Consider the following 20,970-nt stretch of genomic DNA (forward strand, 5'->3'; position numbering starts at 1 on the left):
GAGCCAATCAGAGCGCGGAACCCGGCCTCCGCCGTAAAGCAGCGCCGCAGCGCCGCGGCGCCCGGTCCGCGCCTTTACGACAGCGCCGCCAATTGAAGCGGGGGGCGGGAAGCGGCGGCGCACCCACAGTGCCCCGCGGTGCACGCGCCGGCTTCCCGGCGCCCTCTGCGGCCCCTCCCGGTTCCCGCGGATCCAGGCCCCGGTTCGTGCTCTCCCCAGGCCTCCCCGGGGGGGGGGGGGGGGGGGGGAGGGAAGCCCCCCGCGCGCGGGTCAGGCTGAGCGTTTCGTAACGGTTTAACCAACTCCCACCGGGGCCCGCGTTGAGGCGGCCAGGCCGGAGCCCCTTACGGATTCCCCCCCCCCCCCGAGGCCCGGAGGGCGCCGCTCAACGGTGAAGCGGCTCCGGGCCCGGCCCCGCCGCTCGGCCCCTCCCGCTACGGGACTTCCGCCTCAGCGGCGGAAGCAGGCTCGCGTGGGCCGCTCTAGGCGGCTGGGCGCAGCGCGCTCTGTGGCCGCGCGGGGAGGGGGGGTGGGGGTGGCCGCTCTAGGCGGCTGGGCGGAGCGCGCTCGGTGGCGGGGCGGGGCCGGGCGCTCAGTGCGGGGCGGCGGCGGCGGGACGGGACGGGACGGGACGGGACGGAGCCGCGATGGAGAAGCCGCGGCGGGCGGTGGTGGTGACGGGTACGGGGCGGCCGGGGGAACTGTCCTGTGTGTGGGGGGGGGATCCTGAGGGGGGGCTGTGCTGAGGGGGGGAGGGCGGGGGGGGGTTAGAGGGGGGACCCTGGGGTGAGTGAGGGGGTTGGGGGGGGGGGGTGGGTGCTGTCCCGTCGGGGGGGTGAACTGAGGAGGGGATGGGTGGGGGGACTGTGCCCTGGGGGGCTATTCGGGGGGCTGTCCCCTGTGTGGGGTGATAAGCCGGAGCCCTGGGGGTGGAGGACAGGGGCTGGGGGGGCTTTAGGGAACGGGGTGGGGTGGGGGGCTGCTGCGGTGGGGGGTGTCAGGAGCTGCGGGGGGGGGGATGTTGTTTGGTGAGGGGCTTTGCAGCAGCTTTGCTAACGCTTGGCCAGGCGGGGGGGGGGTGGATCCCCCTCTTCCACCCCTCATCCTCCCCAGGGGTTTCCCGGCTGGGGAAGGAAGGGGACCGAATCCCCCAAGGAGCGGGAAAAGCAGTCGGAGCACGGGGGGGGGGGGGGCATTTGCTCGCTGACCGCCCCATCCTGAGCCGTCGAGGTGTCGAAGCTGTTACCAAAATAACCCACGCAGCACGGCAGAAGCGCCTCGGGGGAGAATAAGCGAGGGAATGAAAGGCCCCGGTGTCGCAGGCGAGAGCTTGTCAGGCTCCTTTCCCCGGGGTACAAAGGACGGACGGCTTGATTTGTGGGGAAGGCAGTTCTGTGACAAATGGGGAACTCGGGGAAACTATTCAGGTCTCCCCCCGGCAGCTGAAGTTGAGGCCGTTTGAATAGCGAGCGCGGGGGCGAGGGGGTTCGTTGTCGTCGACGCACTGGAGCAGTTTTAATTGGAGGCAAGTGTCTTTGCAGAGAACAGTTGCGGAGAGCGAAGAAGCAGGTGGCAAATTCTGGCTTTCCCAAACCTCTGTCTATTGCTGAGCGGCCGCACTGGGCAGTGACTAAACAGAAAACTTGCATCAGTAAATACTCTCTGCTGCTTGCGATACTTCTTTTCTCTCTTTTTCCCCTGTTTTCGGGGAAGTCTCTCTCTAAAATACAGTGGTTATCTTGTCAGGTCTGCCCGCATTGATAATCCGTCGTCGTGTCACGCTAAACCCCTTTTTAAAATCAGCGACGGCGTTGTGTTCCCGCTCAGTTACGAGGATGTGCTCGCTGAGGATAAGTCCTAGTTGTGTGCAATTTCCTTTTTAGAACTCTTTAAGGAGATAATCCCATAAAGGTCTCTGCAGCTGGTTTGCTGCTAATGAGCCTTGGAGGGCCCTGTTGTGGATGCGGAGGAACTCCCGGGCATGCTCGGTGGAGTTTGATGCTGCCAACAAAGTTGCTTATCTTCTGCGAAAGAGATAACAGGAGGGATCCGTGCAGGAGATGAGTCGGAGGAGCAATAGCCCACAGCTGTATTTGTGCCAGTTCGCGGTTGGCTTCAGAGCGAGAGGGTTACGTTACGTGCGTGGGCACCTGTAGAGTTTCAGCCTTCCGGCGGCTGAATTGTTAAAAAGAAATAGATGTGGTTTATTTCTTTTTTGCAAGACTGTTACTGTTTCTTTAGGAATTAAACGGGAGTGAGTGTTTCCAGAGAGCCGTGCAGGACATGCCTGACTTGCAGGAACAACTGAGAAGGCATTCGGTTATTTGCCTTGTTCACCCGTGCTGCAGTCATAGATTGTCTCAGTAACGTCGGAGGTTTGCTCCCGGGAAAACACACCTACATTTTGATTCTGTGGAAACCTTCGGAAGATTTATTCTGGGGAGATAGCGGCATCGGGTTAGATTGCAAGAGATCCATCAGCGTGGACGAGCCCGCGCTGTGTGCAAATTCCTTACGCCGTCGTGTGCTGTATAACCTCAGACTTACTGTTGATAGCAAATAGAATGTTTCCATTAAGGTGTCATATAATATTTGTAGTCCCTCTCAAATCCTTTCACGAGTTAGACAAAATTTATGTCTCCTAATTGCATTAGGCTCACGGGGTAACTCCGACATTTTAAATTAAAGCATATTGACGTTGCACCCAGATGAATTGCCTAACCTTTGTGTGCTTGCTCAGGAAAAGACGTTATGGATTACTAGTTAACTCTAAGTTATTCATTAGGAAATTTAGACGTGGTGAGTAAGTATTTTTGATAATGCTGTCATAACCTTTGCTGCTTGGTGTAGGTGGGTTGTCGGCAGCGTTTTGTTTATTTCCTCGTAAGGCATAACTAATCCTAACGGAGATCTTGGTGAAGACCTGAGCAGAGAGGAAATCTTCGAGGCAGGCTTGTCCGCATTTGCGGAAGCATCTGCTGTGGGCTAAAACTATCAGGAATAGAAAATCCAATAATGATTCTCATTCCGTGACATCGGTCAACTTATCTGTTAATAACAAGCTTTTCTGACCTGGTCAGGAAGGGAAAAAATACGTTTCGCCAGTGTCTGCTGGGAAAAAAGAGTTTCTTTTGAGGCAAGCTATTGTTTTCCTTCACAGTTCAAACATTTCTGTGAAGGTCTCTTGTTTAGTACTTGGATGTAAAGTAAATAAGGATTGGGCATTAGAAGAAGTGGGTTTTCTTTCAGGATCTATATAAACCAGGAAAGCGCGGGCCGCTTTGCAACCTTAAGTTTAGTCAAACCTGTAAGGATGACTTCACCACTGTGGATTTACTTCTCTTCCAGGGTTTGGGCCGTTCGGAGAGCACGCTGTTAACGCCAGTTGGATTGCGGTTCAGGTAACGCTATAACTTCGTTCTTAGCAAGTTAAAACAGAGAGCTGTGCTGATAACGTACCCGTACAAATTTTAGTTTGCGGCTCTTTCCTAACTTGTCTTCCCAGTTTATTAACTGAGACCAGCTCGCTCCAGATATCCAGATGGTCAGCTGGATAATGTTTTATTCACTTCTCGGAAAACAATCCCTTAGCTAGTAGAATTTAATGAGATTGAGTTAATGTGGCTGAGGCAAGTCAGGAATTCGTAGGCTAACACCATAGGTTTGAAAGATGTTAAATGGGGCGGGGAGCCCGGCATCTTCCTCTGCCGTCGAGAATTCAAAATAAACAAACCAACCAACCCAGAAGAATTTTTATGTTTTTCTCTCAGTTCTAGCTTGAATCTGGGCAAGTCGGTTAACCTTTAAGCCAAGCCTCATCCGTAATGAGACTTCCAGCCGGTAGTCTTGTGGAGTCAAGCGTACTGCAGAGTTGTCCGGCGTGGGCCTGAATGTCAGGACTCTGACCCCAAAGCAAAGCAGCCGCCGCTGCCTCCTTTCCCCTCGGTTCCTCTTGCGGCCGCCTGCTCTCGGCGGTGGGCTGCGGCGGGTGAAGCAGGAGGGCGGGGGGGGGGGGGAGATCAGGCAGTGTCTGTTGCTCCGGAGCCAAACTCCTCTCCGCTGAGAAGCAGCGGCAAGTGATGCTCGACTGACGGAGTTGGACCTTGCTGGAGACGGGAGCGCTCGTGGAGGATCGTTGCTCGAGCAGATCGTGCGCGCTCGAACAAATCGGGTTTATGCCACTCGTAGCTGCGTATCCGCGTGAACCTGTTCGTCTGTGTAGCACTGATATATTCACAAACGAGGCAAGAAGAAGAAATCAAACTCTTGCGAGATGCCCAGCTGAACTGGGGAATTAAGGTTGCTTGCTGTGAAAACATCAGCTAGGGACAGTGCTGCCGCGTTATCCCGCTTCTTCCTTAATTTGTCGCTTCTGGACGTGGTTTATGACAAAGCTACTGGGAATTCGAGGGTACCTTTTAGTACAGTTGCCCAGGGAATTAAATCTATTTTTCTCCCCAAAACATCTCTCGTCCCTTCAGAGCTCTGAGATTAATACCTTCTTTAGAATGCTTTTAAATTAAATCACAAACTCTAATCAATTACAGTCAACTAACGTCCAGCTGTCTAATGCGTTGGCTGGTGTGAGAAGACGAAGCCTTTGCCTCCAAGAGCCTTTTGGAAATGAATATGTTTGAGTTCGGGTTTGCTCAGCTTAAGTTTGGGGGAAAATGTGAGCTGTGTATGTGGGGAAAAAAACCCTGCACGTTGCTGAAATTTAGTAGCGGGGCTGAGCGATTTGGTTTGTTCTTGCTCGTGCAATGTCAGTTATTGTAAACAGGCTACTTTTATTCTAGAGGAGACAGACGAAAGGGTATTGTGCTTCTGGGACAGGAAGAGTGGTGGGTGTTTTGATGTTGCTTACAAAACCAAACCTAATGTATAATTCCTATAAAGAGAAATGGCGTGTCGTTCCTTCAGCCCGGCAGCTCGAGGCGCCGATGGCTGCTCAGCTGTGTGGCTGATCGATGAAGTAATCGCGTGCATTTTAAATTCATTTTATGGGCTTGGGGGTGTTTTTGAGAGTACAGAACTGGAGTTGGTGGTGCGCGATCCGCTGCGTTGGAGCCCACCTTCCTCCCAGTCCCGTTTAATGGCTCGCGCCAGCTTCTGACTAAAAACGTAAACTTTCGGGCGGCGGGGAGGATTTGCCTTTCCTTACCCTGTCTCAGCCCTGAGAGGCCCAGACAAAAAGGAACAGCATGTCTTTGAGCACATGCGGGTTGGGCATTGTGCAAGTTTCAGACAGGGGACTTCATGGAGCTGAGTGGACACAAAGGCGTGTCTGAGTTTCTGAATCCCAGACGGTGTGATCTGCATTTTAATAGAAGAAAAATCAATTAAACAATCTTTGTAAATCCTTCCTAGCTTTAGGGCTAAGCTAGTTCTGGTTTATTACATCTTTTATTATCCTGCATCCCGAGGATAAAATTCTCTGCTTTGCTTTCCAGTCCTCTTTTTGGTTTTATTTGGCTTCTTGTATGGAACACGGATACGGTGTGTCTTTTCCCCTCTGACTGCAGTAAATTTCTAGTATAGCTGTTTGGTTTTGAAAGCGAAATGATTTTTACACGTGGGCACCTGAAACAGTGGCGGTAGCAACCCAATAACGTGAAGATGAAATGTTTGGAGATTTTTACGCGTGGGGGAGAGATTTCCCATAAATTCAGAGTGAAGAATAACTTCTTTCTGCTGTCTCTTTTAAGGCTTACGGTAAAAATACTCTGTGTTGATGTGGATTTGCCGTTCCGGATTTTCATCGTTTTAATACTTCATTAGAGGAATTTTTTCAGCTGCAGTTTTTGCTTGGGAGGGACCTTCCTTTCAAGAAGAAGTTACCGAAACGGGCTTTCTGTTCAGTGCATTTTCTGGCCTCCCCGGTGTGACTTAGGTGTAGGCACAGGTGTGCCCCGTGGACTGTGAAGCTCCTGGGCTCCTGCCTTCATCCCCCTGAAGTGCTTCTGGCTGAGCCAGAGGAGGAGGAGGAGGAGGAGGAGGAGGAGGAGGAGGAGGAGGAGAGAGGTCAGAGTGCGTTTTGACATTACTAAGGACAATTGCTGTCAGGGTGTCTAGACAGACCTGATAAGGATATTAAAGGCTCACAAAGACGACCATTGTTGAGGGGTCAGGGAATCGGTCAAACACGTTCGTTTTTCTGTATTTGTCAGGTACACAAGGCTGTGGGTAATAAGTTGTCTGGGGGCCAGCGTACATCTTTATTATTGAATGGAAGCGCGCGAACGCCGTGTTTGGTTAAAAGAAAGCTGTGAATTTGTAAAGCTAAGGTTGAACGTGTCCGCGTTTGGAGAAGGTAGCTATCACTGAGACGGTGCGGCTCGTACGGCCCGGGGTTTCTTCCTCGCTGTAGATGCTCGTTCTGCGCAGCCGGTAAAACTTTCCGCAACCAAATTCATCCTTAGGAGCTGTTTCACGCTCCTTAGAGAAGCGATGATGAATTCCTGCCGGTCAACGCTCTGGAGATCTTCCTAAAGAGTCTGACTTGTATTTGAATACTCTCGCTTGTAAACTACTTACTTTATTAACGCACCACATAAACCAGCTAACGTTTTGAAGGCAGATTTGTGTAAAGAAGATGTGATGAAACATCACTTAGCATCCATCTCTGGTAATGAATGTCTGTGTGTGCCAGACACTAATCAATACAGCAAGCCTTTAATATCAGACTTGCCCTCAGAGCCAGAGCAAGTGATTTATCATTGTTGTTGCTCATATCTGCTGGTCCGTGAAAGTCTTACCCTTGCCTTTGCTGCGCGTTTTAGTTACCTTAAATCTTGTTACGCTGCCTGTGGTCTGTCCGCACAAGTGTGAAAGGTTTTGTTCTTTTTTTCCCCAGTAAAGAAACGGCTCATGCTGGTAACTGCAGAAAGAAAGGATGCTAAGATACTGCTCCCCTTTATGTAGAGGAGGTAGGATTGTAATGGGGGAGTCCAAAAACCTCAACTTGTCCTCTCCTTTCACCTGTCTTTAATTTGAAAGAATTTTAAACCGAGGGAAATACAAGACTTGAAATTGAGTAAGCTTCGCCGAAAACAGCTAATCTGCGCTCCTTAGCCTGAAGTTTGCAAGTACGATCTCTGTGTGCAGGAAAATAAAGCCTAAGAATTGCATGAAAGAGCAGCTCTTGGCTCTGATCACCGAATCCGAACCTGAAACAGAGATAACTTAATCATTCAAGAATATTTTGAAACGTCCTTTGATAGTTCGATGGCTTCTTACATTGCTGTTTCCACCTCAGATCCATGAGAACGACGACAGCGGTTTATGGATGTGAGAGTTGCAGGTTATTTTCTTGCTGTGCATGCAGCCCCTTTGACGTTAGCGCAAGTAATCATTTCGAGGTTCTGGCACGAGTAAGCTTGCGTTTTTCGACCGACATGTATCTCGGAGGAGAAGAGCAGCACCAGATGACGAGCTTCTGCTGTGTAGTAACTGGTGAGAAGCTGGAGTTGGTTCTTCGAACTGAAACACAGGCCTGGCGATAGAGACGCAAGAGCGCACGGCTCCGTCTGTCTTCAGAGAGAAGGACGTGCTTGCAGCTCCTTTCCAGAGGAGAGCGCGCTATGGGAGGGCTCCAAGGCTGTTAGCTTTATGGCATGTACAGTCACTTACCAGTCTTGAAAAGCAGCTGTAAAGTTTTTCAGAGTGCCAGAAAACGTTGTCTTCATCAGAGGGAAACTTGGTCTGAGTTAGGTGCTGTTGGAACTCATTAAACACGATAGCTGAAGGCGCTTCAGTCGCTGGAAAAGTGCCTCCCGGTGTAGACTTGCACAAGGCTCCCAGGTTTGAGCTCAGCTGATGGTTTGAAGCACATTATTTTTCAGAGGCTTCAGGCCATGTGGGTGTATCCTTTCCTTGAGTTCTTGAAAGTTCGGGTTTGACGGCTCTGAACAGTTTCACTTCTGATGAAGTCCTGTTCTGGGCTAGACTGGTAAAGTCTGAAGTACCAAATGAGCCTTGAACTGAAGCCTCGCTGGTGAGACTGGAGTGTCTTGAAACGGAGACCGAAGAAGAGCAAGGGAGAAGTGTCCAGGACCATGGGCTGTATGTAGAGGGGACTCACAGTGTTGGGATGAAACAGCATGTTTTCCGGTCAGGTATACTGGGGGGGGGGGGGAAAAGAGACCTTTCCTCTTCCCTCTGGTTTTAAAGAAGTCTTTGCAAGGTATTTAACTGACACTTTGTGTTTTAAAAGGTTTAAAGGAAATTGGCTAAGTTTATTGCCTGGATGTTTGGGATGTTTTCAAGGCATGGCTTTAGTTAACGTTACAGAGGGAGAAATAATCTACTGCATTAGTTGAATCACTACGATGGTAACAGCTCATGTTGCAAAATTAAGTACAATATATTAGGTATAGGTAAAGCTAGCGATGGAAACCCGGTTTACATTTTGGAAACAGGCTGTATGGTATTCCAGATTCTGCCAAAATAAAAGTAAGACAAATATGTCGAGGAGGGTGTGCCTTCAGTTCCTCATATGACGAGTGTTGGCTAATACTTGTGGCGACTCAGAGACACAGAATCACAGCCTGGTAGTACTGTCGCCTGACCCCGAGAGCTCTTTATCTGGAAGCAAATGTGAATTTGCTCTCCAGGCCAGCAGTCCTGAGAGAGGACAAATTAGACGATGAATATAATCCTCCCAATTCCACTTTCTCTACGTAATATCTAGTTCTTCCCAGAAGTGAATATGACCACGTGCCTCTATGTAGCCAACCTTTCTTTTGAGCGCGGGTGTTGCTGATAACTGTTGTCAGTTAAATGCTGATTTCTTTGTTGTACACACATCAGAGCAAAACAAACGGTCCTGTGGGTGAAGACTGTTAACGCAGGTGGAGAGGTGCCTTTCTTGTTCCCCGTAATGTTGTGTTGTTTTGTGGGGTGGTTTGGTTTGGTTTTTTTATTACAGTGCTGTTTACAAGGTTCTACAGCCTGTGGCGTGAGCTGGTGTTAGTCCCCCACAGCAGACTCACTCTGCCATTAAACCTTCCAGAAGTATATCCTCTGCTGAGCTTGTGGCTGACCATCTTGGTTTTGTTTATTTCCTTATGTCCTTAGGAGCTGGAGAAGCTAGGACTGCGAGATGATGTGGATCTGCACGTCTACGAAGTCCCAGTTGAATACCAGACAGTGCAAAGGCTCATTCCCGCATTATGGAAAAAGCACAGTCCACAAGTGAGTGAGTAAAGGGAGGAGGAGAAAAGACAGGGCGAGTGGTTGAAATCTGTCATGCTTACAGCAACGAGCATGATGTGAAGTCCCCTTTTTTAATGTATGTTCAGACCGGTGGTCCCTCACTAGATCTTCTCCTCCGTTGTGGCGAGAACACGTGAATTTGTAGAACTTTATAGCTCAGAATAGAGCGCTCCAATTAATGGGAGCAGTCGGTGTGAAGAGGCTGCCGCAAAGGGCTGCCTAGACAGCTCGCGGTTAGTCTGTGCCACCTGGGCTGGTCCGGCGGCGGGCTCGGCTGCGAACGTGCCAACGTTCGTTTTCACCCTGAGTAAATTACAGTTTAGGCCAGGAGGGGGTGAAACAAGAAGAATTGTTCTGTACTGGACCCACGAGTTCACCGATAAATTGACGTTACTGGGACATTCCTGCAAGAACTCCTGTAGCAACTCCATCGGTCTTTAACTGGGAATCGCGGGCTGTTGGTTTTCCGCCGTTTTGTATTTTGGTTGATCTAACTTGTTTCTTTTCTCTTGTAGTTGGTGGTTCATGTAGGCGTTTCGGGTATGGCTACAACTGTAACTCTGGAGAAGTGTGGCCATAACGTAGGTTATAAAGGCTTAGACAACTGCCGTTTCTGCCCAGGCTCTCAGTGTTGCGTAGAAGGTGGCCCAGAATGCATCGATTCCATTATTGACATGGACACGGTTTGCAAGAGAGTCTCAGCACTGGGGCTGGATGTCACGGTCACTATATCTAAGGATGCCGGCAGGTATGGGGTGCCAGTGATCGATGGGGAAAATAGACTCGTACTGCCATGCATGTTCCCTTCGTGCTCGACTCCTGAGGCCCGTACGATTCATACGCTTTTCGCTTCTCACGGAGCTGGCAAAATACCATCTATTTTTCAGTGGTCACCCAGTCATCGGGGGAAAAAGAGAGATCTTTACGTTTCTTTGTCCTAGATTGGGTTAAAGCAGTCGCACAGACTCACAGTACCTGGCTTGTATTCCACTCTTCATTGCAGGATGTTGCTGCAATGCTGGATGATAAGAATATACAGTTCCTCCCGTCCTGCAGTTTGCTCGCTGTATTTGTCACTTGTTGCTAAATAAGCTCTATTCTTCTATTTCAGGTACCTCTGTGACTTCACTTACTACACTTCCTTATACCAGAGCCGCGGGAGGTCAGCTTTTGTTCATGTGCCTCCGCTGGGAAAACCATATACCGCAGAACAGCTGGGTCGGGCGCTACAGGCTATAATAGAAGAAATGCTTGACGTTTTGGAGCATTCTGAAGACAAAATCAATTGTCAGCATGAACACTGAAAGTGGGCAGAAGCTATCCTAGTATTGCACTTCCCGAGTTTTCCCTGCTACTGAAGTGCTGGGGAAAACGGTCTGAAACGTACAGGCCCGGAACCGGAGACTTCAAAAAGGAAAATTCCGCTTCTAGAAATTGACGTTTTTTGTCAGATGTGTGCATTTCAGCCTAGGCAACAAAGGATTCAAAATCTCTTCTTTAAAACACCTGCAACTACTCATTTCTGAAGTGACCGAAGTGTGTGTGCTGTGCTTTACCCAGAGCTTATCTGTCAGCCGAGCGGCAGCTACTGGCCAGTCTAATACGGCGCAGATGGAAAGTTTCTCATCTGGACTTGGCGTTCAGGTGCAGGGAGTTGATAACCCAGTCTTCTAATGACTAGTTCTTAAGCTGAAAGGTTTGCTTTGGTTTTGTTTTGGTTGTTTTTTTTCTTTTTTCCTCTTTGGCCCGAATTACAGGTTATCATGTAAAAGTATAACTGAAAGGAGTCGGCGTGGTGTGGGTCTGTCTGTTGTAAAACGGCGCTTGGTGGAGACAAGGAGTCTTCGAAATCGCTTTGCTGAAATGGAAAATTATTTTAGGCGCTGATTTCTCACCCCACATTGTCCAAATATTCGTAGGGTCCTCTGTAATGTACTGGTTAACTGGTAGCTGCAGATAGAAGGGAAGCGTTCTGGGTTCCTTTTGTTGTGGAGCAGGAGATAGCGCTTTTTTTTTTTTCTTTTGTACACAGTATGAGCCTAACTCGCGCCAAATATTTCCAAATGTCGTCTTTTATTACGCTCTCGATGCCACCTTCCTCACTCAAGTCAACCATATACCTCCTGTACAAAACACATTGTTTCATACGTGTATAAAGCAAATCATTAGCGGTTAAATAGCTTTGCTAAAGGCCACTTTCTCCGCAGGAGATCTTTATCCTAGACTCTTGGTGCTAGCTGTTATTTTTAAGGTGAAGGTTGAGTAATTTATAACTTCTTTAGTTATAAATTTTCATTCTCGTTAAAGGTTAGGTGAAGAGTAATGTTTAACTTAAATTCTAAGTTGCCGCCTTGATTTATTATAGGCGTAAATGTGCAACCGTGCGGATTCGAAGACGTTCAGCCAAATCAAATCTAAAATCTTAAACCTATTCCCACTGTCTGTAAACCAGAGGCGGTTATGTGAAAACTAGGAATTTTGCTTAGAACGAGTGTTTCGGGCTGGTTATTAGTGTCCCCCTCCCAATGGGAGGGTACAAGGTGCTGCTTCTTGTGTGAGCTTCCCCAGTAATTAATTTGGGGAAGTGTGCATGCAGGTTCTAAGCAGGAGTTTAGAAGCGGTTGACGCTAGTCGTGCCTGTAGGTTTGCTTCCAGATCAGAAGGCTCCAGCGAAAGGCGGATGATGTGACGGTGGGAACAGACACAAAATTGGTGATTGATGACCGGTAGGTCTCGTTGAGGGGCCATTTAAATGAAGAGGTCTGTGATTTGATTCTAATACTTTTACAAATATATATATATATATATATATATAAAAAAAAAAAAAACACCCAACATTTTGAACCGTTTTAAAATACCATTATTTTAATTTTTCTAATTGTGAATGATTCTGCTATAGTATCTCTCAGTGAGAGCTGCCGTTAACTTGCTGTTTTCCAGTAGAAGTCTAGTGACGGGAGGAAATGCCGCTTCTCCTTGTAACCCTTGGGAGAGGACGAAGACTTCTGCAGTTGTAATAACTTCGCTAAGGGGACCTGTGTATGAAGGTTTTTTTGGATAGACTTCTGGTTTACCGAGGAAATTACCGATGCATTTACTAGACAGGCTTTCCCGATCAAAAGAATTTGCCTTCGAAGTAAATGTTCTCTTTTGCATTCAGATACGAAGTAGCACTTGTCAGATTGTCAGCAGGCAGGCAGACTTTCTGATTAGTAATTTATTATATTTAATATTTTGTTTAAATATTCGTGGTTTGACCCATTCTTGCAAATAGTTGAGCTACTTATCTTGTAGGTTTATTCCTTTATCTGGTAAGAAGTTTTTGTCATCGGCGTGTCTTAGCTGCTAAACTTTTAAAAGAGGATTAATTCACGTATTCTGCTGAGTTCAGCAATTGATTTAAGTGATTTTCAGTAACGCTATTTAATTTACGTGTAATGTAGTTGTGAATAAAAGGGGAGTGGAAGATCAACAGTTTAGCGAGGCGATGACAAACAAACAAACAAAAAAATGACCGTGGAATCGAAGCGGCCGTAGGAAGGGGCTGGTCGGACCAGCGGTGCCGGTGGACGCCGTGCCCGGAGAGCCGCGGGGAAGGCTGGGGGGCAGGTCGCTGGTCGGGCTCTGTCGACGGTACGTGTTTCTAAGCGAGACGCGCCCTGTCTGTCCGTGTCTGTCGGAACGTTTACGCTTCCTTTGAGCGTACGAGCGGGCAGCCTCGGAGAGCCCCCCTGGATGTGGCCGAGGAGGAGCGGCTCCAAATTCATCGGCAGGGAAGGTGTACAGCGGCGGCTGCGTGGGGAGAACGGCTTCCCACGCTGGTTTATTCCGCCGTGGAGTACGTCCTGTTCGACACCTATCGCTGTTCTTTCTTGGGTGCTCTCTGCCCTTCAAGGGGAAAAGTCTTGAGCCAATTTCTGTGACTGCTGTTTGTCTAAGGACTGCAGTGTCAGTGCTAAAAATCTCATTTTTGGAAATACTTTGCTTTGGGCGTCACTTTGGGCTGTGCGTTTCCTCGTAATCTGTTTTTGTGAAGCTGCCATGTGATCAGTTTCGTAGAAAACGTAATTTATTTTATAATCTTTTTGGGTTTTTGAGAATTAGTCCTCAGAGATTGTACTTGTAAAGGGTGTCTTGGTGGTAGAGAGATTTTTGTATAGTGAAACTTTTAAAAATGGCATTAAACTAATTTTATTTAATCTGCCCTAAATTAAATACTTTTGGTTTTTTGAAAGGTTTTTGTTAAATTCATTAATTCGTAATGCCTTTCCTATAGGTGCGTATTTTCTTTGGAAATATGACGTCAGACTGATGCAGAGCTTCAAAAAGCTGATGCTTTGTGTAATGCTTACTAGCTGCTTTCTCTTCCAGATCATCAATAAATAGAATTTGCTGATTTGCACTGACTGGGAGACCTGTTGCCAACCACAAAAAAAATGTCGTGCTCGTGAGTAAGCGTAGGAAGTTCAGGTTCAGTGTTAATTACCGCGCCTGCAATTTGTAAAACGTAAAAGCTGGTGAAGTTGCGGAATCCTGCGACTGCAGAATTGTCTCTGGGGATACGCTTCACGGAGAAACGGGGGTGAGAATATTTTGTGTGGAAGAGAGAATTAGGGAGGTTCCACTGTATCGGGTCCGATGTCATTTTAGCTGCTTGCCAACGGCTTGGAGTAGGAACTGGCTAACGTGTTGGTGAAGTTTGGTGATGACAATTTAATTGTTTCAGGTATTAAATGCTGCGGAGGACTTTGAGGAACTCCAGATACTCGTAAACTCCTTCGTAATTTGGTGACACTGGCGTCGGGAGAGGTTTCCTTTGAATTGAGCATGGTAATCTACTTTATAAAACACAGCAAAAAGAAACGGCGAGCTTGAAAGTTTCTTTACCTTGAAGACTCGTGGGGGACTTGACGACCCTTATGGGTCCCTTCCAACTTGAGATATTCTGTGGTACGGTTGAAGGTAAACACCCATCGTACAGAAGCTATTTGCATTTTTTTGGGGGCAGCTTTTTGGAAAGGATGTCTGTAAGATCATACAGAGCAGTTCACGCTTATCTGGAGTATTCCCCAACCTCCTAAACGTGGTAGTAGTGGGAAAGGATGAAGAGGTCATGAAGGTGGTTAGAGGTGTGGAGTGTGGTTGTGACATGAGACTGCAGCCAAGAACTGCTGAGCTTCGAGAGTCCTTCCAGGAGGGACCTGACTGAGGGCGTCCAAAAGTTTAAGACTTCATGAAAACTAACCGGTTGCTCTGCTTTCACCCCGAAGAGGAGGGAAATTCGAAGGCAAGGTGCCTAGAGTAAATTTGAGGTGAACGCTTCCCGGCTGACTCCTTGCAGAAATTGAGAAGGCGTTTGCACGCGGCGTTGCGTTGTAAAGCATAGCCTGACGTGTTGGGCGCTGCCCGCTGCCCGCAGCGGGAAAACAGACCCGTTGAACCAGGGGCTCTGATCTAATATGCCGACTTATCTTTCCTCTCCGTAGGGTTTGTACTGCACGTACTGTGGTAAGTCGGGTAGGAAACTGTACTATTTGTAGGTACTTACCTTAGGCAGCCACGCTTAGATGCAGCATTCAAACTCCGGGGTGTCTCTCGCTGTTCTGCCGGTTGTGCGGGCCATATCGAACCTTTTAGTGCCTCGGTCAGCTGGCAAAGGGGGTTGTTCTGGGCCGCTGTCACGCAGTGCCGCGCCTGGAATAAAAGCCCAAGAGCTTCCAGGCCTGCGGGCTCGCAAACGGACAGCGCAGACTCCCGGCGTTGTTGTTTTTCGTTAATGAAAAGGCTGAAGAAGTTAGAATCCACTGAAGTTTCTTCCAATACTCAAATAATCTTCATTTGATGGAGTGCGTGATTCGTTGACCTCGCATGCGGGCTTTCTTAGGAAATGTATAGAAGGAGCCGCGGTAGGAGGAGCTTCTTAAAACCAAAAGTGGGAAAACCACGTAAATGAGTTGAATGGGTAATTCCCCACTAACGCAAGAGCTAGCGCTGGACTAAAGCAGCGGTTACGGTCTGACCGTGTTCTTTCACGGTTTAACTTGCGACTCGTGCGTCTTTTTTAACTTGCAGCGCGTTTCTAGCTCTCTAACCGCGCGGCTGATGCTCAGACGCTGAGCTACCTGAAGAGTGAGTGGTCGTGTTTGAAAGCTGACTGGAAAGCAGTATGTTTAGACGGAGAAAGTATGCTTGTGTGCGTTTTAATTACGGTCTTCAGATTTCATCCCCCCAGTGCAGATAATAAAATTGTCGGCAATTAATTTGTACGTACTTTCACAAAGTAACTTCCTTCCTATTGTCTCCTTTACTTACTTTAATATCCTACCCGATAGTATTTTAATGAGGGAAGTTTCAGAGTTGCGAAGGCTTTCTCTCAAGCTCTATCTGTTGGCTGGGATAAAGTGCCCCTAGTTGATACCATAAGTACACATCTTGACGTAGACGGATTTGTTATTTTTGCACCAGAAACCCTAATGTTTTTGCAGTATAAAGTGCACTTTTTCTTAAAAAGCTTGTATTCACGTCTGATTAGTGTCTTATGTGATGAAAGTGATATTCTGCCAAACCTCCAAAGCTGAGGATGTTGTTAATTCTTCGTCATATTAATTGAAACCTGAGATCCGCTTCTGCTCAGTCTATTTTAAGACAAAGTAGAGAAGAAAATGCCTCCCCATAGACAGGAATTAAATATAGGAAGTGAAACTTTACACCGCCCTTAAATAAATCTCTGTGCTACTTAAATACACGTTCAGGTTTTCTATTGCACCAGCTTCTTAAATCGCAAATGTTTACTTTGATTAAACAGGGAGTGCCTTGTCCTGTGCGGGGCTCACTTTTGGAAGGCAGAGTGGTGGCGATGGGGACAGATGAGCCATTTGCACATAAGGTGGGTGGAAAGGCTGGGCTTTCGGCACTGGGAGAAACTGCTGAACTGGTTGGGCATCCCCTTTACCCAAGGGTGCTCTTCAGAAACTGCACGGAATTGAGTTCTCGAGGTTTCCGACAGGCGCTCGGACCTGACAAAGGAAAAACCAGAGTATTTGCTACTTCGTTGTCACTCTTGGTTAGGTTGGCCAAATTCGTGAAGGTTATTCTGTCTCTTCTTTAAGGTTACGTGTTTTGTTCGGACTCGGTTACGCACGTTACAGCATCACTCAGCCTCTCGGGCCCTCCGTTCGTTAACTGTGGTGAAATAAAGAGTTGTCTGTCTGGGTTATCTCAGGTGTCGCCAGTCTCATGCTTATCAGGACTCTTGGAGCTACAATTCTGAATCTGTTGGGGCTTCTGTTTTTCTCAGTGTGTTCTTGCAGTGCCTTGTAAAACCAAACAATCTAGCGTGTCACAAAAGGGCTGTGTAATAAAGAACCGTTAACATACTTTCAGCTTGCTATTGCTGGACTGGACTTTGTAACTGAAAATTTAAACCGATGTTTCAAAGTAAATAAAAGAGTTTAACTCTGACTCCTGGTGTCCTTTAACAGTCGTTGGCAGAAGGCGTTTTTAAAGATGCCTTTTGTAGGGTGGCAATTACGTATCGGTGGTCACAGACTGACCAGATAACAGCGCGTTTGGTTTGATGCCATTCCCCAAGCAGCGGCTGCTGTCGGAGATGAGCCCTTGGACTAATATGGAGCCCCTGCCCTGTCGCGCGTGGCTGGTTTTCGGAATGGGAACGGGTGCAGGGCCTGTTGCGGCAGGCCAAGGGGGAATGGCTTTAAACTAAAGGGGGGTAGATTCAGACTAGATATAAGGAAGACATTTTTTACGCTGCGGGTGGTGAAACACCGGCCCAGGTCGCCCAGAGAGGTGGTGGATGCCCCATCCCTGGAAACATTCCAGGTCAGGTTGGACGGGGCTCTGAGCGACCTGACCTCGTTGAAGATGTCCCTGCCCGCGGCAGGGGGGTTGGACTAGATGGCCTTTAGAGGTCCCTTCCAACCCAAACCATTCGATGATTCTATGGCTCTGTGCTGCCTAGGCTCGTTCTCTCAGACCTCAGCTGCTTATCTTGGATATTTGTGTCATTTTATTCAGAAGAGCATTTGGAAGTTTTATCTTCCCGTCACCTATTACGTATGTGTGTTTCTTTTATCTATTACGCTCTTTCTTTGTACTTTGCGATAAGTTTTCCAGCCCTCGTTTAGACCACGTAGCCTAACGGAGCAACAGCCACCCCTCTAAACAGAGTGCTGCACTCAAGTACTTATGCAAAAATTGTTCAACGTTACTGGTATGGAGATGCAGAGACCCGGGGAGTGTGTCCTTCCCCCGATTCCATGAAGACTCTTTTAAAGCGTGCAGCAGCATGGTTAGGTCTTGACAGCCTGTAATCCTGAAAGCTCTGGGGAGAAAAAGCTTTTCTCTGTGAGTTTGAGACTTACCCATTTCACTCCGAGCTGGATAATTCCAGGAGGCAGCGGCAAAAGGATCTGATTAATAACACACACACCCCCCCCCCCGGTACATTTCTCACACCGAAAACATCAATTCTGCTCAGATTTTTTTAAAACTCTCGTTATTCACGAGGCAAAGTCTTGGAGAGCGGAGTTTGGAGCCGCACTCCTCCAGTGACTGGAGTTGCCTCTACGCAGCCCAAGCTGGAAGCGGGACAAGACCGACTCTGGTTTTAACCCCCCCCCCCCCCCCCATGGCATTACTTTAAACAAACAAAAAAAATAACTCTTCCTTCTCTGTTCTCAGGCGAGAGATCTGTATGGCCCGGTCTGCGCTTGTTAGTGCCTCTGGGATCCGCGGCGGCTGGAGCACGAGCGTCGAGAGCGTGTTCTGCGCATCGGCGGAGAGCAACGCTGAGCGGGATGCGAGACTCCCCGGCGAGCAGGTCTGTCCGCAGCCGTCTGTTCGGAAGACAAGAAGGGTAATCGCGTGCCAGAGGGTTCAAAGAGCTTCCCAAAACTTCTTTGGAGACGTTAGTGTGCTGCAGGGCCAGACAGATGGTCGCTTTCCTGGGGGAAGGTGTTAGAGTCTGGTAAAACTTTGGGGCGTGCCGATGTCGGATGCACGAGGAGCTGGCGATCACAGCTCATCCGATCGACTTCTTCCGTTTCCTTTTTAGCTCGGGTTTCGTAGCCACGTCACGCAAAGCCTGCCTTGCCCGGTGAACCCTAAATCTTTTCAGTCTTTTCCAGATCTGTCAGTTAATAAAGTATTTCTGCTTTACACACCCTTTACTCTTCTCACATGGGCTTAAACGGCGGCAGCAGTTCTCCCCCTCTCTGTAGACGTAGTCTTGGACCAAAGGGGGTTTCAGCAACGAAGCCTTGTGGGATGCAGCAGGGGACCCGCTGGCAGCAGAAGTTGCTGCGATTCTGAAGCTGGCTTTGATCCGCAGGCTGCAAATCCCTCGCAGGCTCCCTAAGCCGTTTGGGAACCCGCTGTCAGGCATTTTCTAGCCAGATTTCTTCCGTCAGGCTTCTTTTCTGGAGGAAGAGCGAGCTCTCGGGGATCGCGGGAAGATGAGCAGCGTCTCTGGAAGCTGCTGGGGTGCAGCAAACTCGAGCACCGTCGCGTGTTGCTTTCCTTGAGAGCAACCCTGGAGCTCTCCCCGTCTTCCCCAAGAGCATCTCCTTGCCTTGCCGGGCTGCTTCATCGCTGTCGGTTGAGCGCTGCTGTAGGCTGGCTGCCGGCGGTGGCTGCTCACGTTGGGAGGCGATGCGACCCGGCTTCGGCCGAGGACGGGCAGAAGCCTTGTGTTGGCTGCTTTCAGGCTGCTACCCTGCTCCTGCCGCCACTGGTCCTGACTGGGAGCAAACTGGGGTGGCGGGGAGGGCTGGTGCCACCAGATGGTGCTGCCATACAGCCGGACCGTGCACAGCTTCCCCCCGCTGCGCTAGAGCGGGACGGCCTGACAAGAGGTACGAGGCTTCGACAGCTTCAGCTTGGTCCTGAGGGCTTCTTGTGGTCCTGCCTTTCACCGCCCCTGAGGTTACAGCAACGGGAGGAAACGAAGGCGTCGCCAGCGAAGGAACAGCATCGGGCCCCCCCGCAAGGCGAGCGGAGGTTGCACCGAGGACGTTGGTGATTCAGCGTTTGCCCCTCGCCAGCTGCTCAGCGGAGCAGGTTGGATGTGGTATTGATTACCTCCAGGCACGGCTTTGCCAAGGGCGAGGGCTAAAGGTAAAGCCCACGGCCGGCCCAGCGTACCGAGGTGGGACAGGGCTCGGGGAGCTCCCGCAATGGTCCTAGCCCAAAAGCTGTGCTGTGAGGGCTTACCGTGCCCCTGGTCCGGAGAGTTAACGGTGGTTTGTGACTGGAGGGGGGGATCAGAAAGGAAAAAATTACGGTTCTTTTTGAATCTCTGCTTTTTCTGTCTTTTTTCTGATGTCCTAGCTCTGGGAACGTGTTTTCCCCGAGCTGCCACGGCGATCTCGTCGAGTCCTCCAGCCTTTTCTTCGGAGTTGGAGCACCGTGTTGTTCTCCTGCTTTTATTACGCTTCGCTGATACCCAGCGTGCGATGGGCGCTGGGGGGGTTTGAGACCTTCCTCGAAGGTGAGCCAGGACGCGCGCTCCCCAGAGAGGAGACGGGCTCTCCCGTGGGCCAGCCCCCGATGAAATCACTCTCGTTGTAATTTGCTTTATAAGGTGATAAGCTTTTACTGCAAGGCAGCGTTTCCAGAGTGATGTCATGCTGTTGGGTAAGCCCTGTGTCGATGAGGTCGTTTTTGCAACCGGAACTCTCCAGAGGGAGAGATGGAAGGTTTCGCTGGTCGGCGGCGAGGAAGCTCGTCGTAGAGCATCCCGCTTGGGATCCTTGGATGCAGAGCCAGAGAGCTGGGGAGGAGATCTCTGTGGTGGACTGGCTCCTCGTGGATCTTAATTCTTTCTTGTAACAGCCTGCTCCGTTCCCCCTCTTTTCTTCCTCCCCTGCTCCTCAAGCCCTCCAGACCCTTCGTAAATGAGGTGGGATTTTTGGGCAGCGTCCATCTGGCAGGCTGCTCGCCCTCCGCGTTTTCCCGGCTTGCGAATCAAAGCTGACCTCAAGCAAAGGTGCTGGAGAGCCCACCCTCTCTTACAGCCGCTGCCGAAGGGCTCCCCGGAGCTTCAATCAGAAACTCGCAGCTGCGGATCTGGTGCGGGGGAATGGCTGGAATTTCCTGCCCGCTCGGAGCAGCCCTCGCTGCCTTCGGTGGAGGCATGTGCGGGCAGGTCCCAAGTCAGGGTTCGCTGCCTCTCGCACCCTGGGCTGGGTGGCTGGGGATGGACAGGCTCCTGGAGCAGCGGAGAATTCCCGGTATGCGCTTCCCGCACCGGGGATGATTGCTCTGGCCGAGGTATTTCCCCGTGCCGGGGCTCCTCGCCGGGGCATTTCAACCACGCTTTTCTTTCCCCGTTGCTTGGAGGTACCTCATAGCCTGGCTCCAGCCTTCCAGGAGATATAAATGGATGTTAACACCTACCTCTGCTACGGGCTGGGGTTTTCTTGGCCGGTTCCCAACCAGCATCACGGCTCAGGCCGGGGGGAAAGTCTCTTCTTGCTGCTCCTCGCCAGCTGCTTCCCGCTGCGGTGGATGCTCCGGTGCGGGAGCAGCGTGCCCTGTGTGCCCAGCCCTTCCCCGAGTCACGCTCCGGTGACTAATTCCCTCCTGACGGGCGCAGAAGCCTGGTCCATGCCCGGGTTCACAAATAAATACCTTTATTTCTGTTGGAGGTTAGGCTAGCAGCAACCTCACCTAATTCTTCAGCATGCCTCATCCAAAATTGTGCCTTGCACTTAAAAAACCATCCGGACTCTTAAAATC

The 20,970-nt window shown here is 49.7% G+C and overlaps 1 protein-coding gene across 2 annotated transcripts; it reads left to right on the top strand.

The window, feature by feature from the left end:
* The first annotated feature begins 122 nt into the window (after window positions 1–122).
* Window positions 123–16,674, top strand: PGPEP1 (pyroglutamyl-peptidase I). 2 transcript variants are annotated; one of them, XM_076359419.1, is made up of 5 exons: window positions 123–202; window positions 3,349–3,401; window positions 9,076–9,192; window positions 9,729–9,961; window positions 10,325–16,674. In XM_076359419.1, exons 4-5 carry the CDS (start codon window positions 9,756–9,758, stop codon window positions 10,515–10,517), a joined length of 399 nt encoding a protein of 132 aa, XP_076215534.1. In that variant the 5' UTR covers window positions 123–202; window positions 3,349–3,401; window positions 9,076–9,192; window positions 9,729–9,755; the 3' UTR covers window positions 10,518–16,674. The 2 variants fall into 2 exon arrangements, with proteins under 2 accessions (XP_076215534.1, XP_076215533.1); XM_076359418.1 differs by lacking the exon at window positions 123–202 and adding an exon at window positions 644–681.
* The last annotated feature ends 4,296 nt before the right edge of the window (window positions 16,675–20,970 follow it).

This window comes from Aptenodytes patagonicus, chromosome 25 (genome assembly GCF_965638725.1).
Source record: "Aptenodytes patagonicus chromosome 25, bAptPat1.pri.cur, whole genome shotgun sequence".
Lineage (NCBI taxonomy): Eukaryota > Metazoa > Chordata > Aves > Sphenisciformes > Spheniscidae > Aptenodytes > Aptenodytes patagonicus.

What these genes read in the sequence shown, in the direction of transcription:
- PGPEP1 (XM_076359418.1), top strand. Translation starts at nt 648, where the DNA reads ATGGAGAAGCCGCGGCGGGCGGTGGTGGTGACGG. An exon ending in CCAGTTGGATTGCGGTTCAG is followed by an intron (nt 3,402 to 9,075) that starts GTAACGCTATAA and finishes TTATGTCCTTAG; the next exon opens with GAGCTGGAGAAGCTAGGACT. An exon ending in GGAAAAAGCACAGTCCACAA is followed by an intron (nt 9,193 to 9,728) that starts GTGAGTGAGTAA and finishes TTTCTCTTGTAG; the next exon opens with TTGGTGGTTCATGTAGGCGT.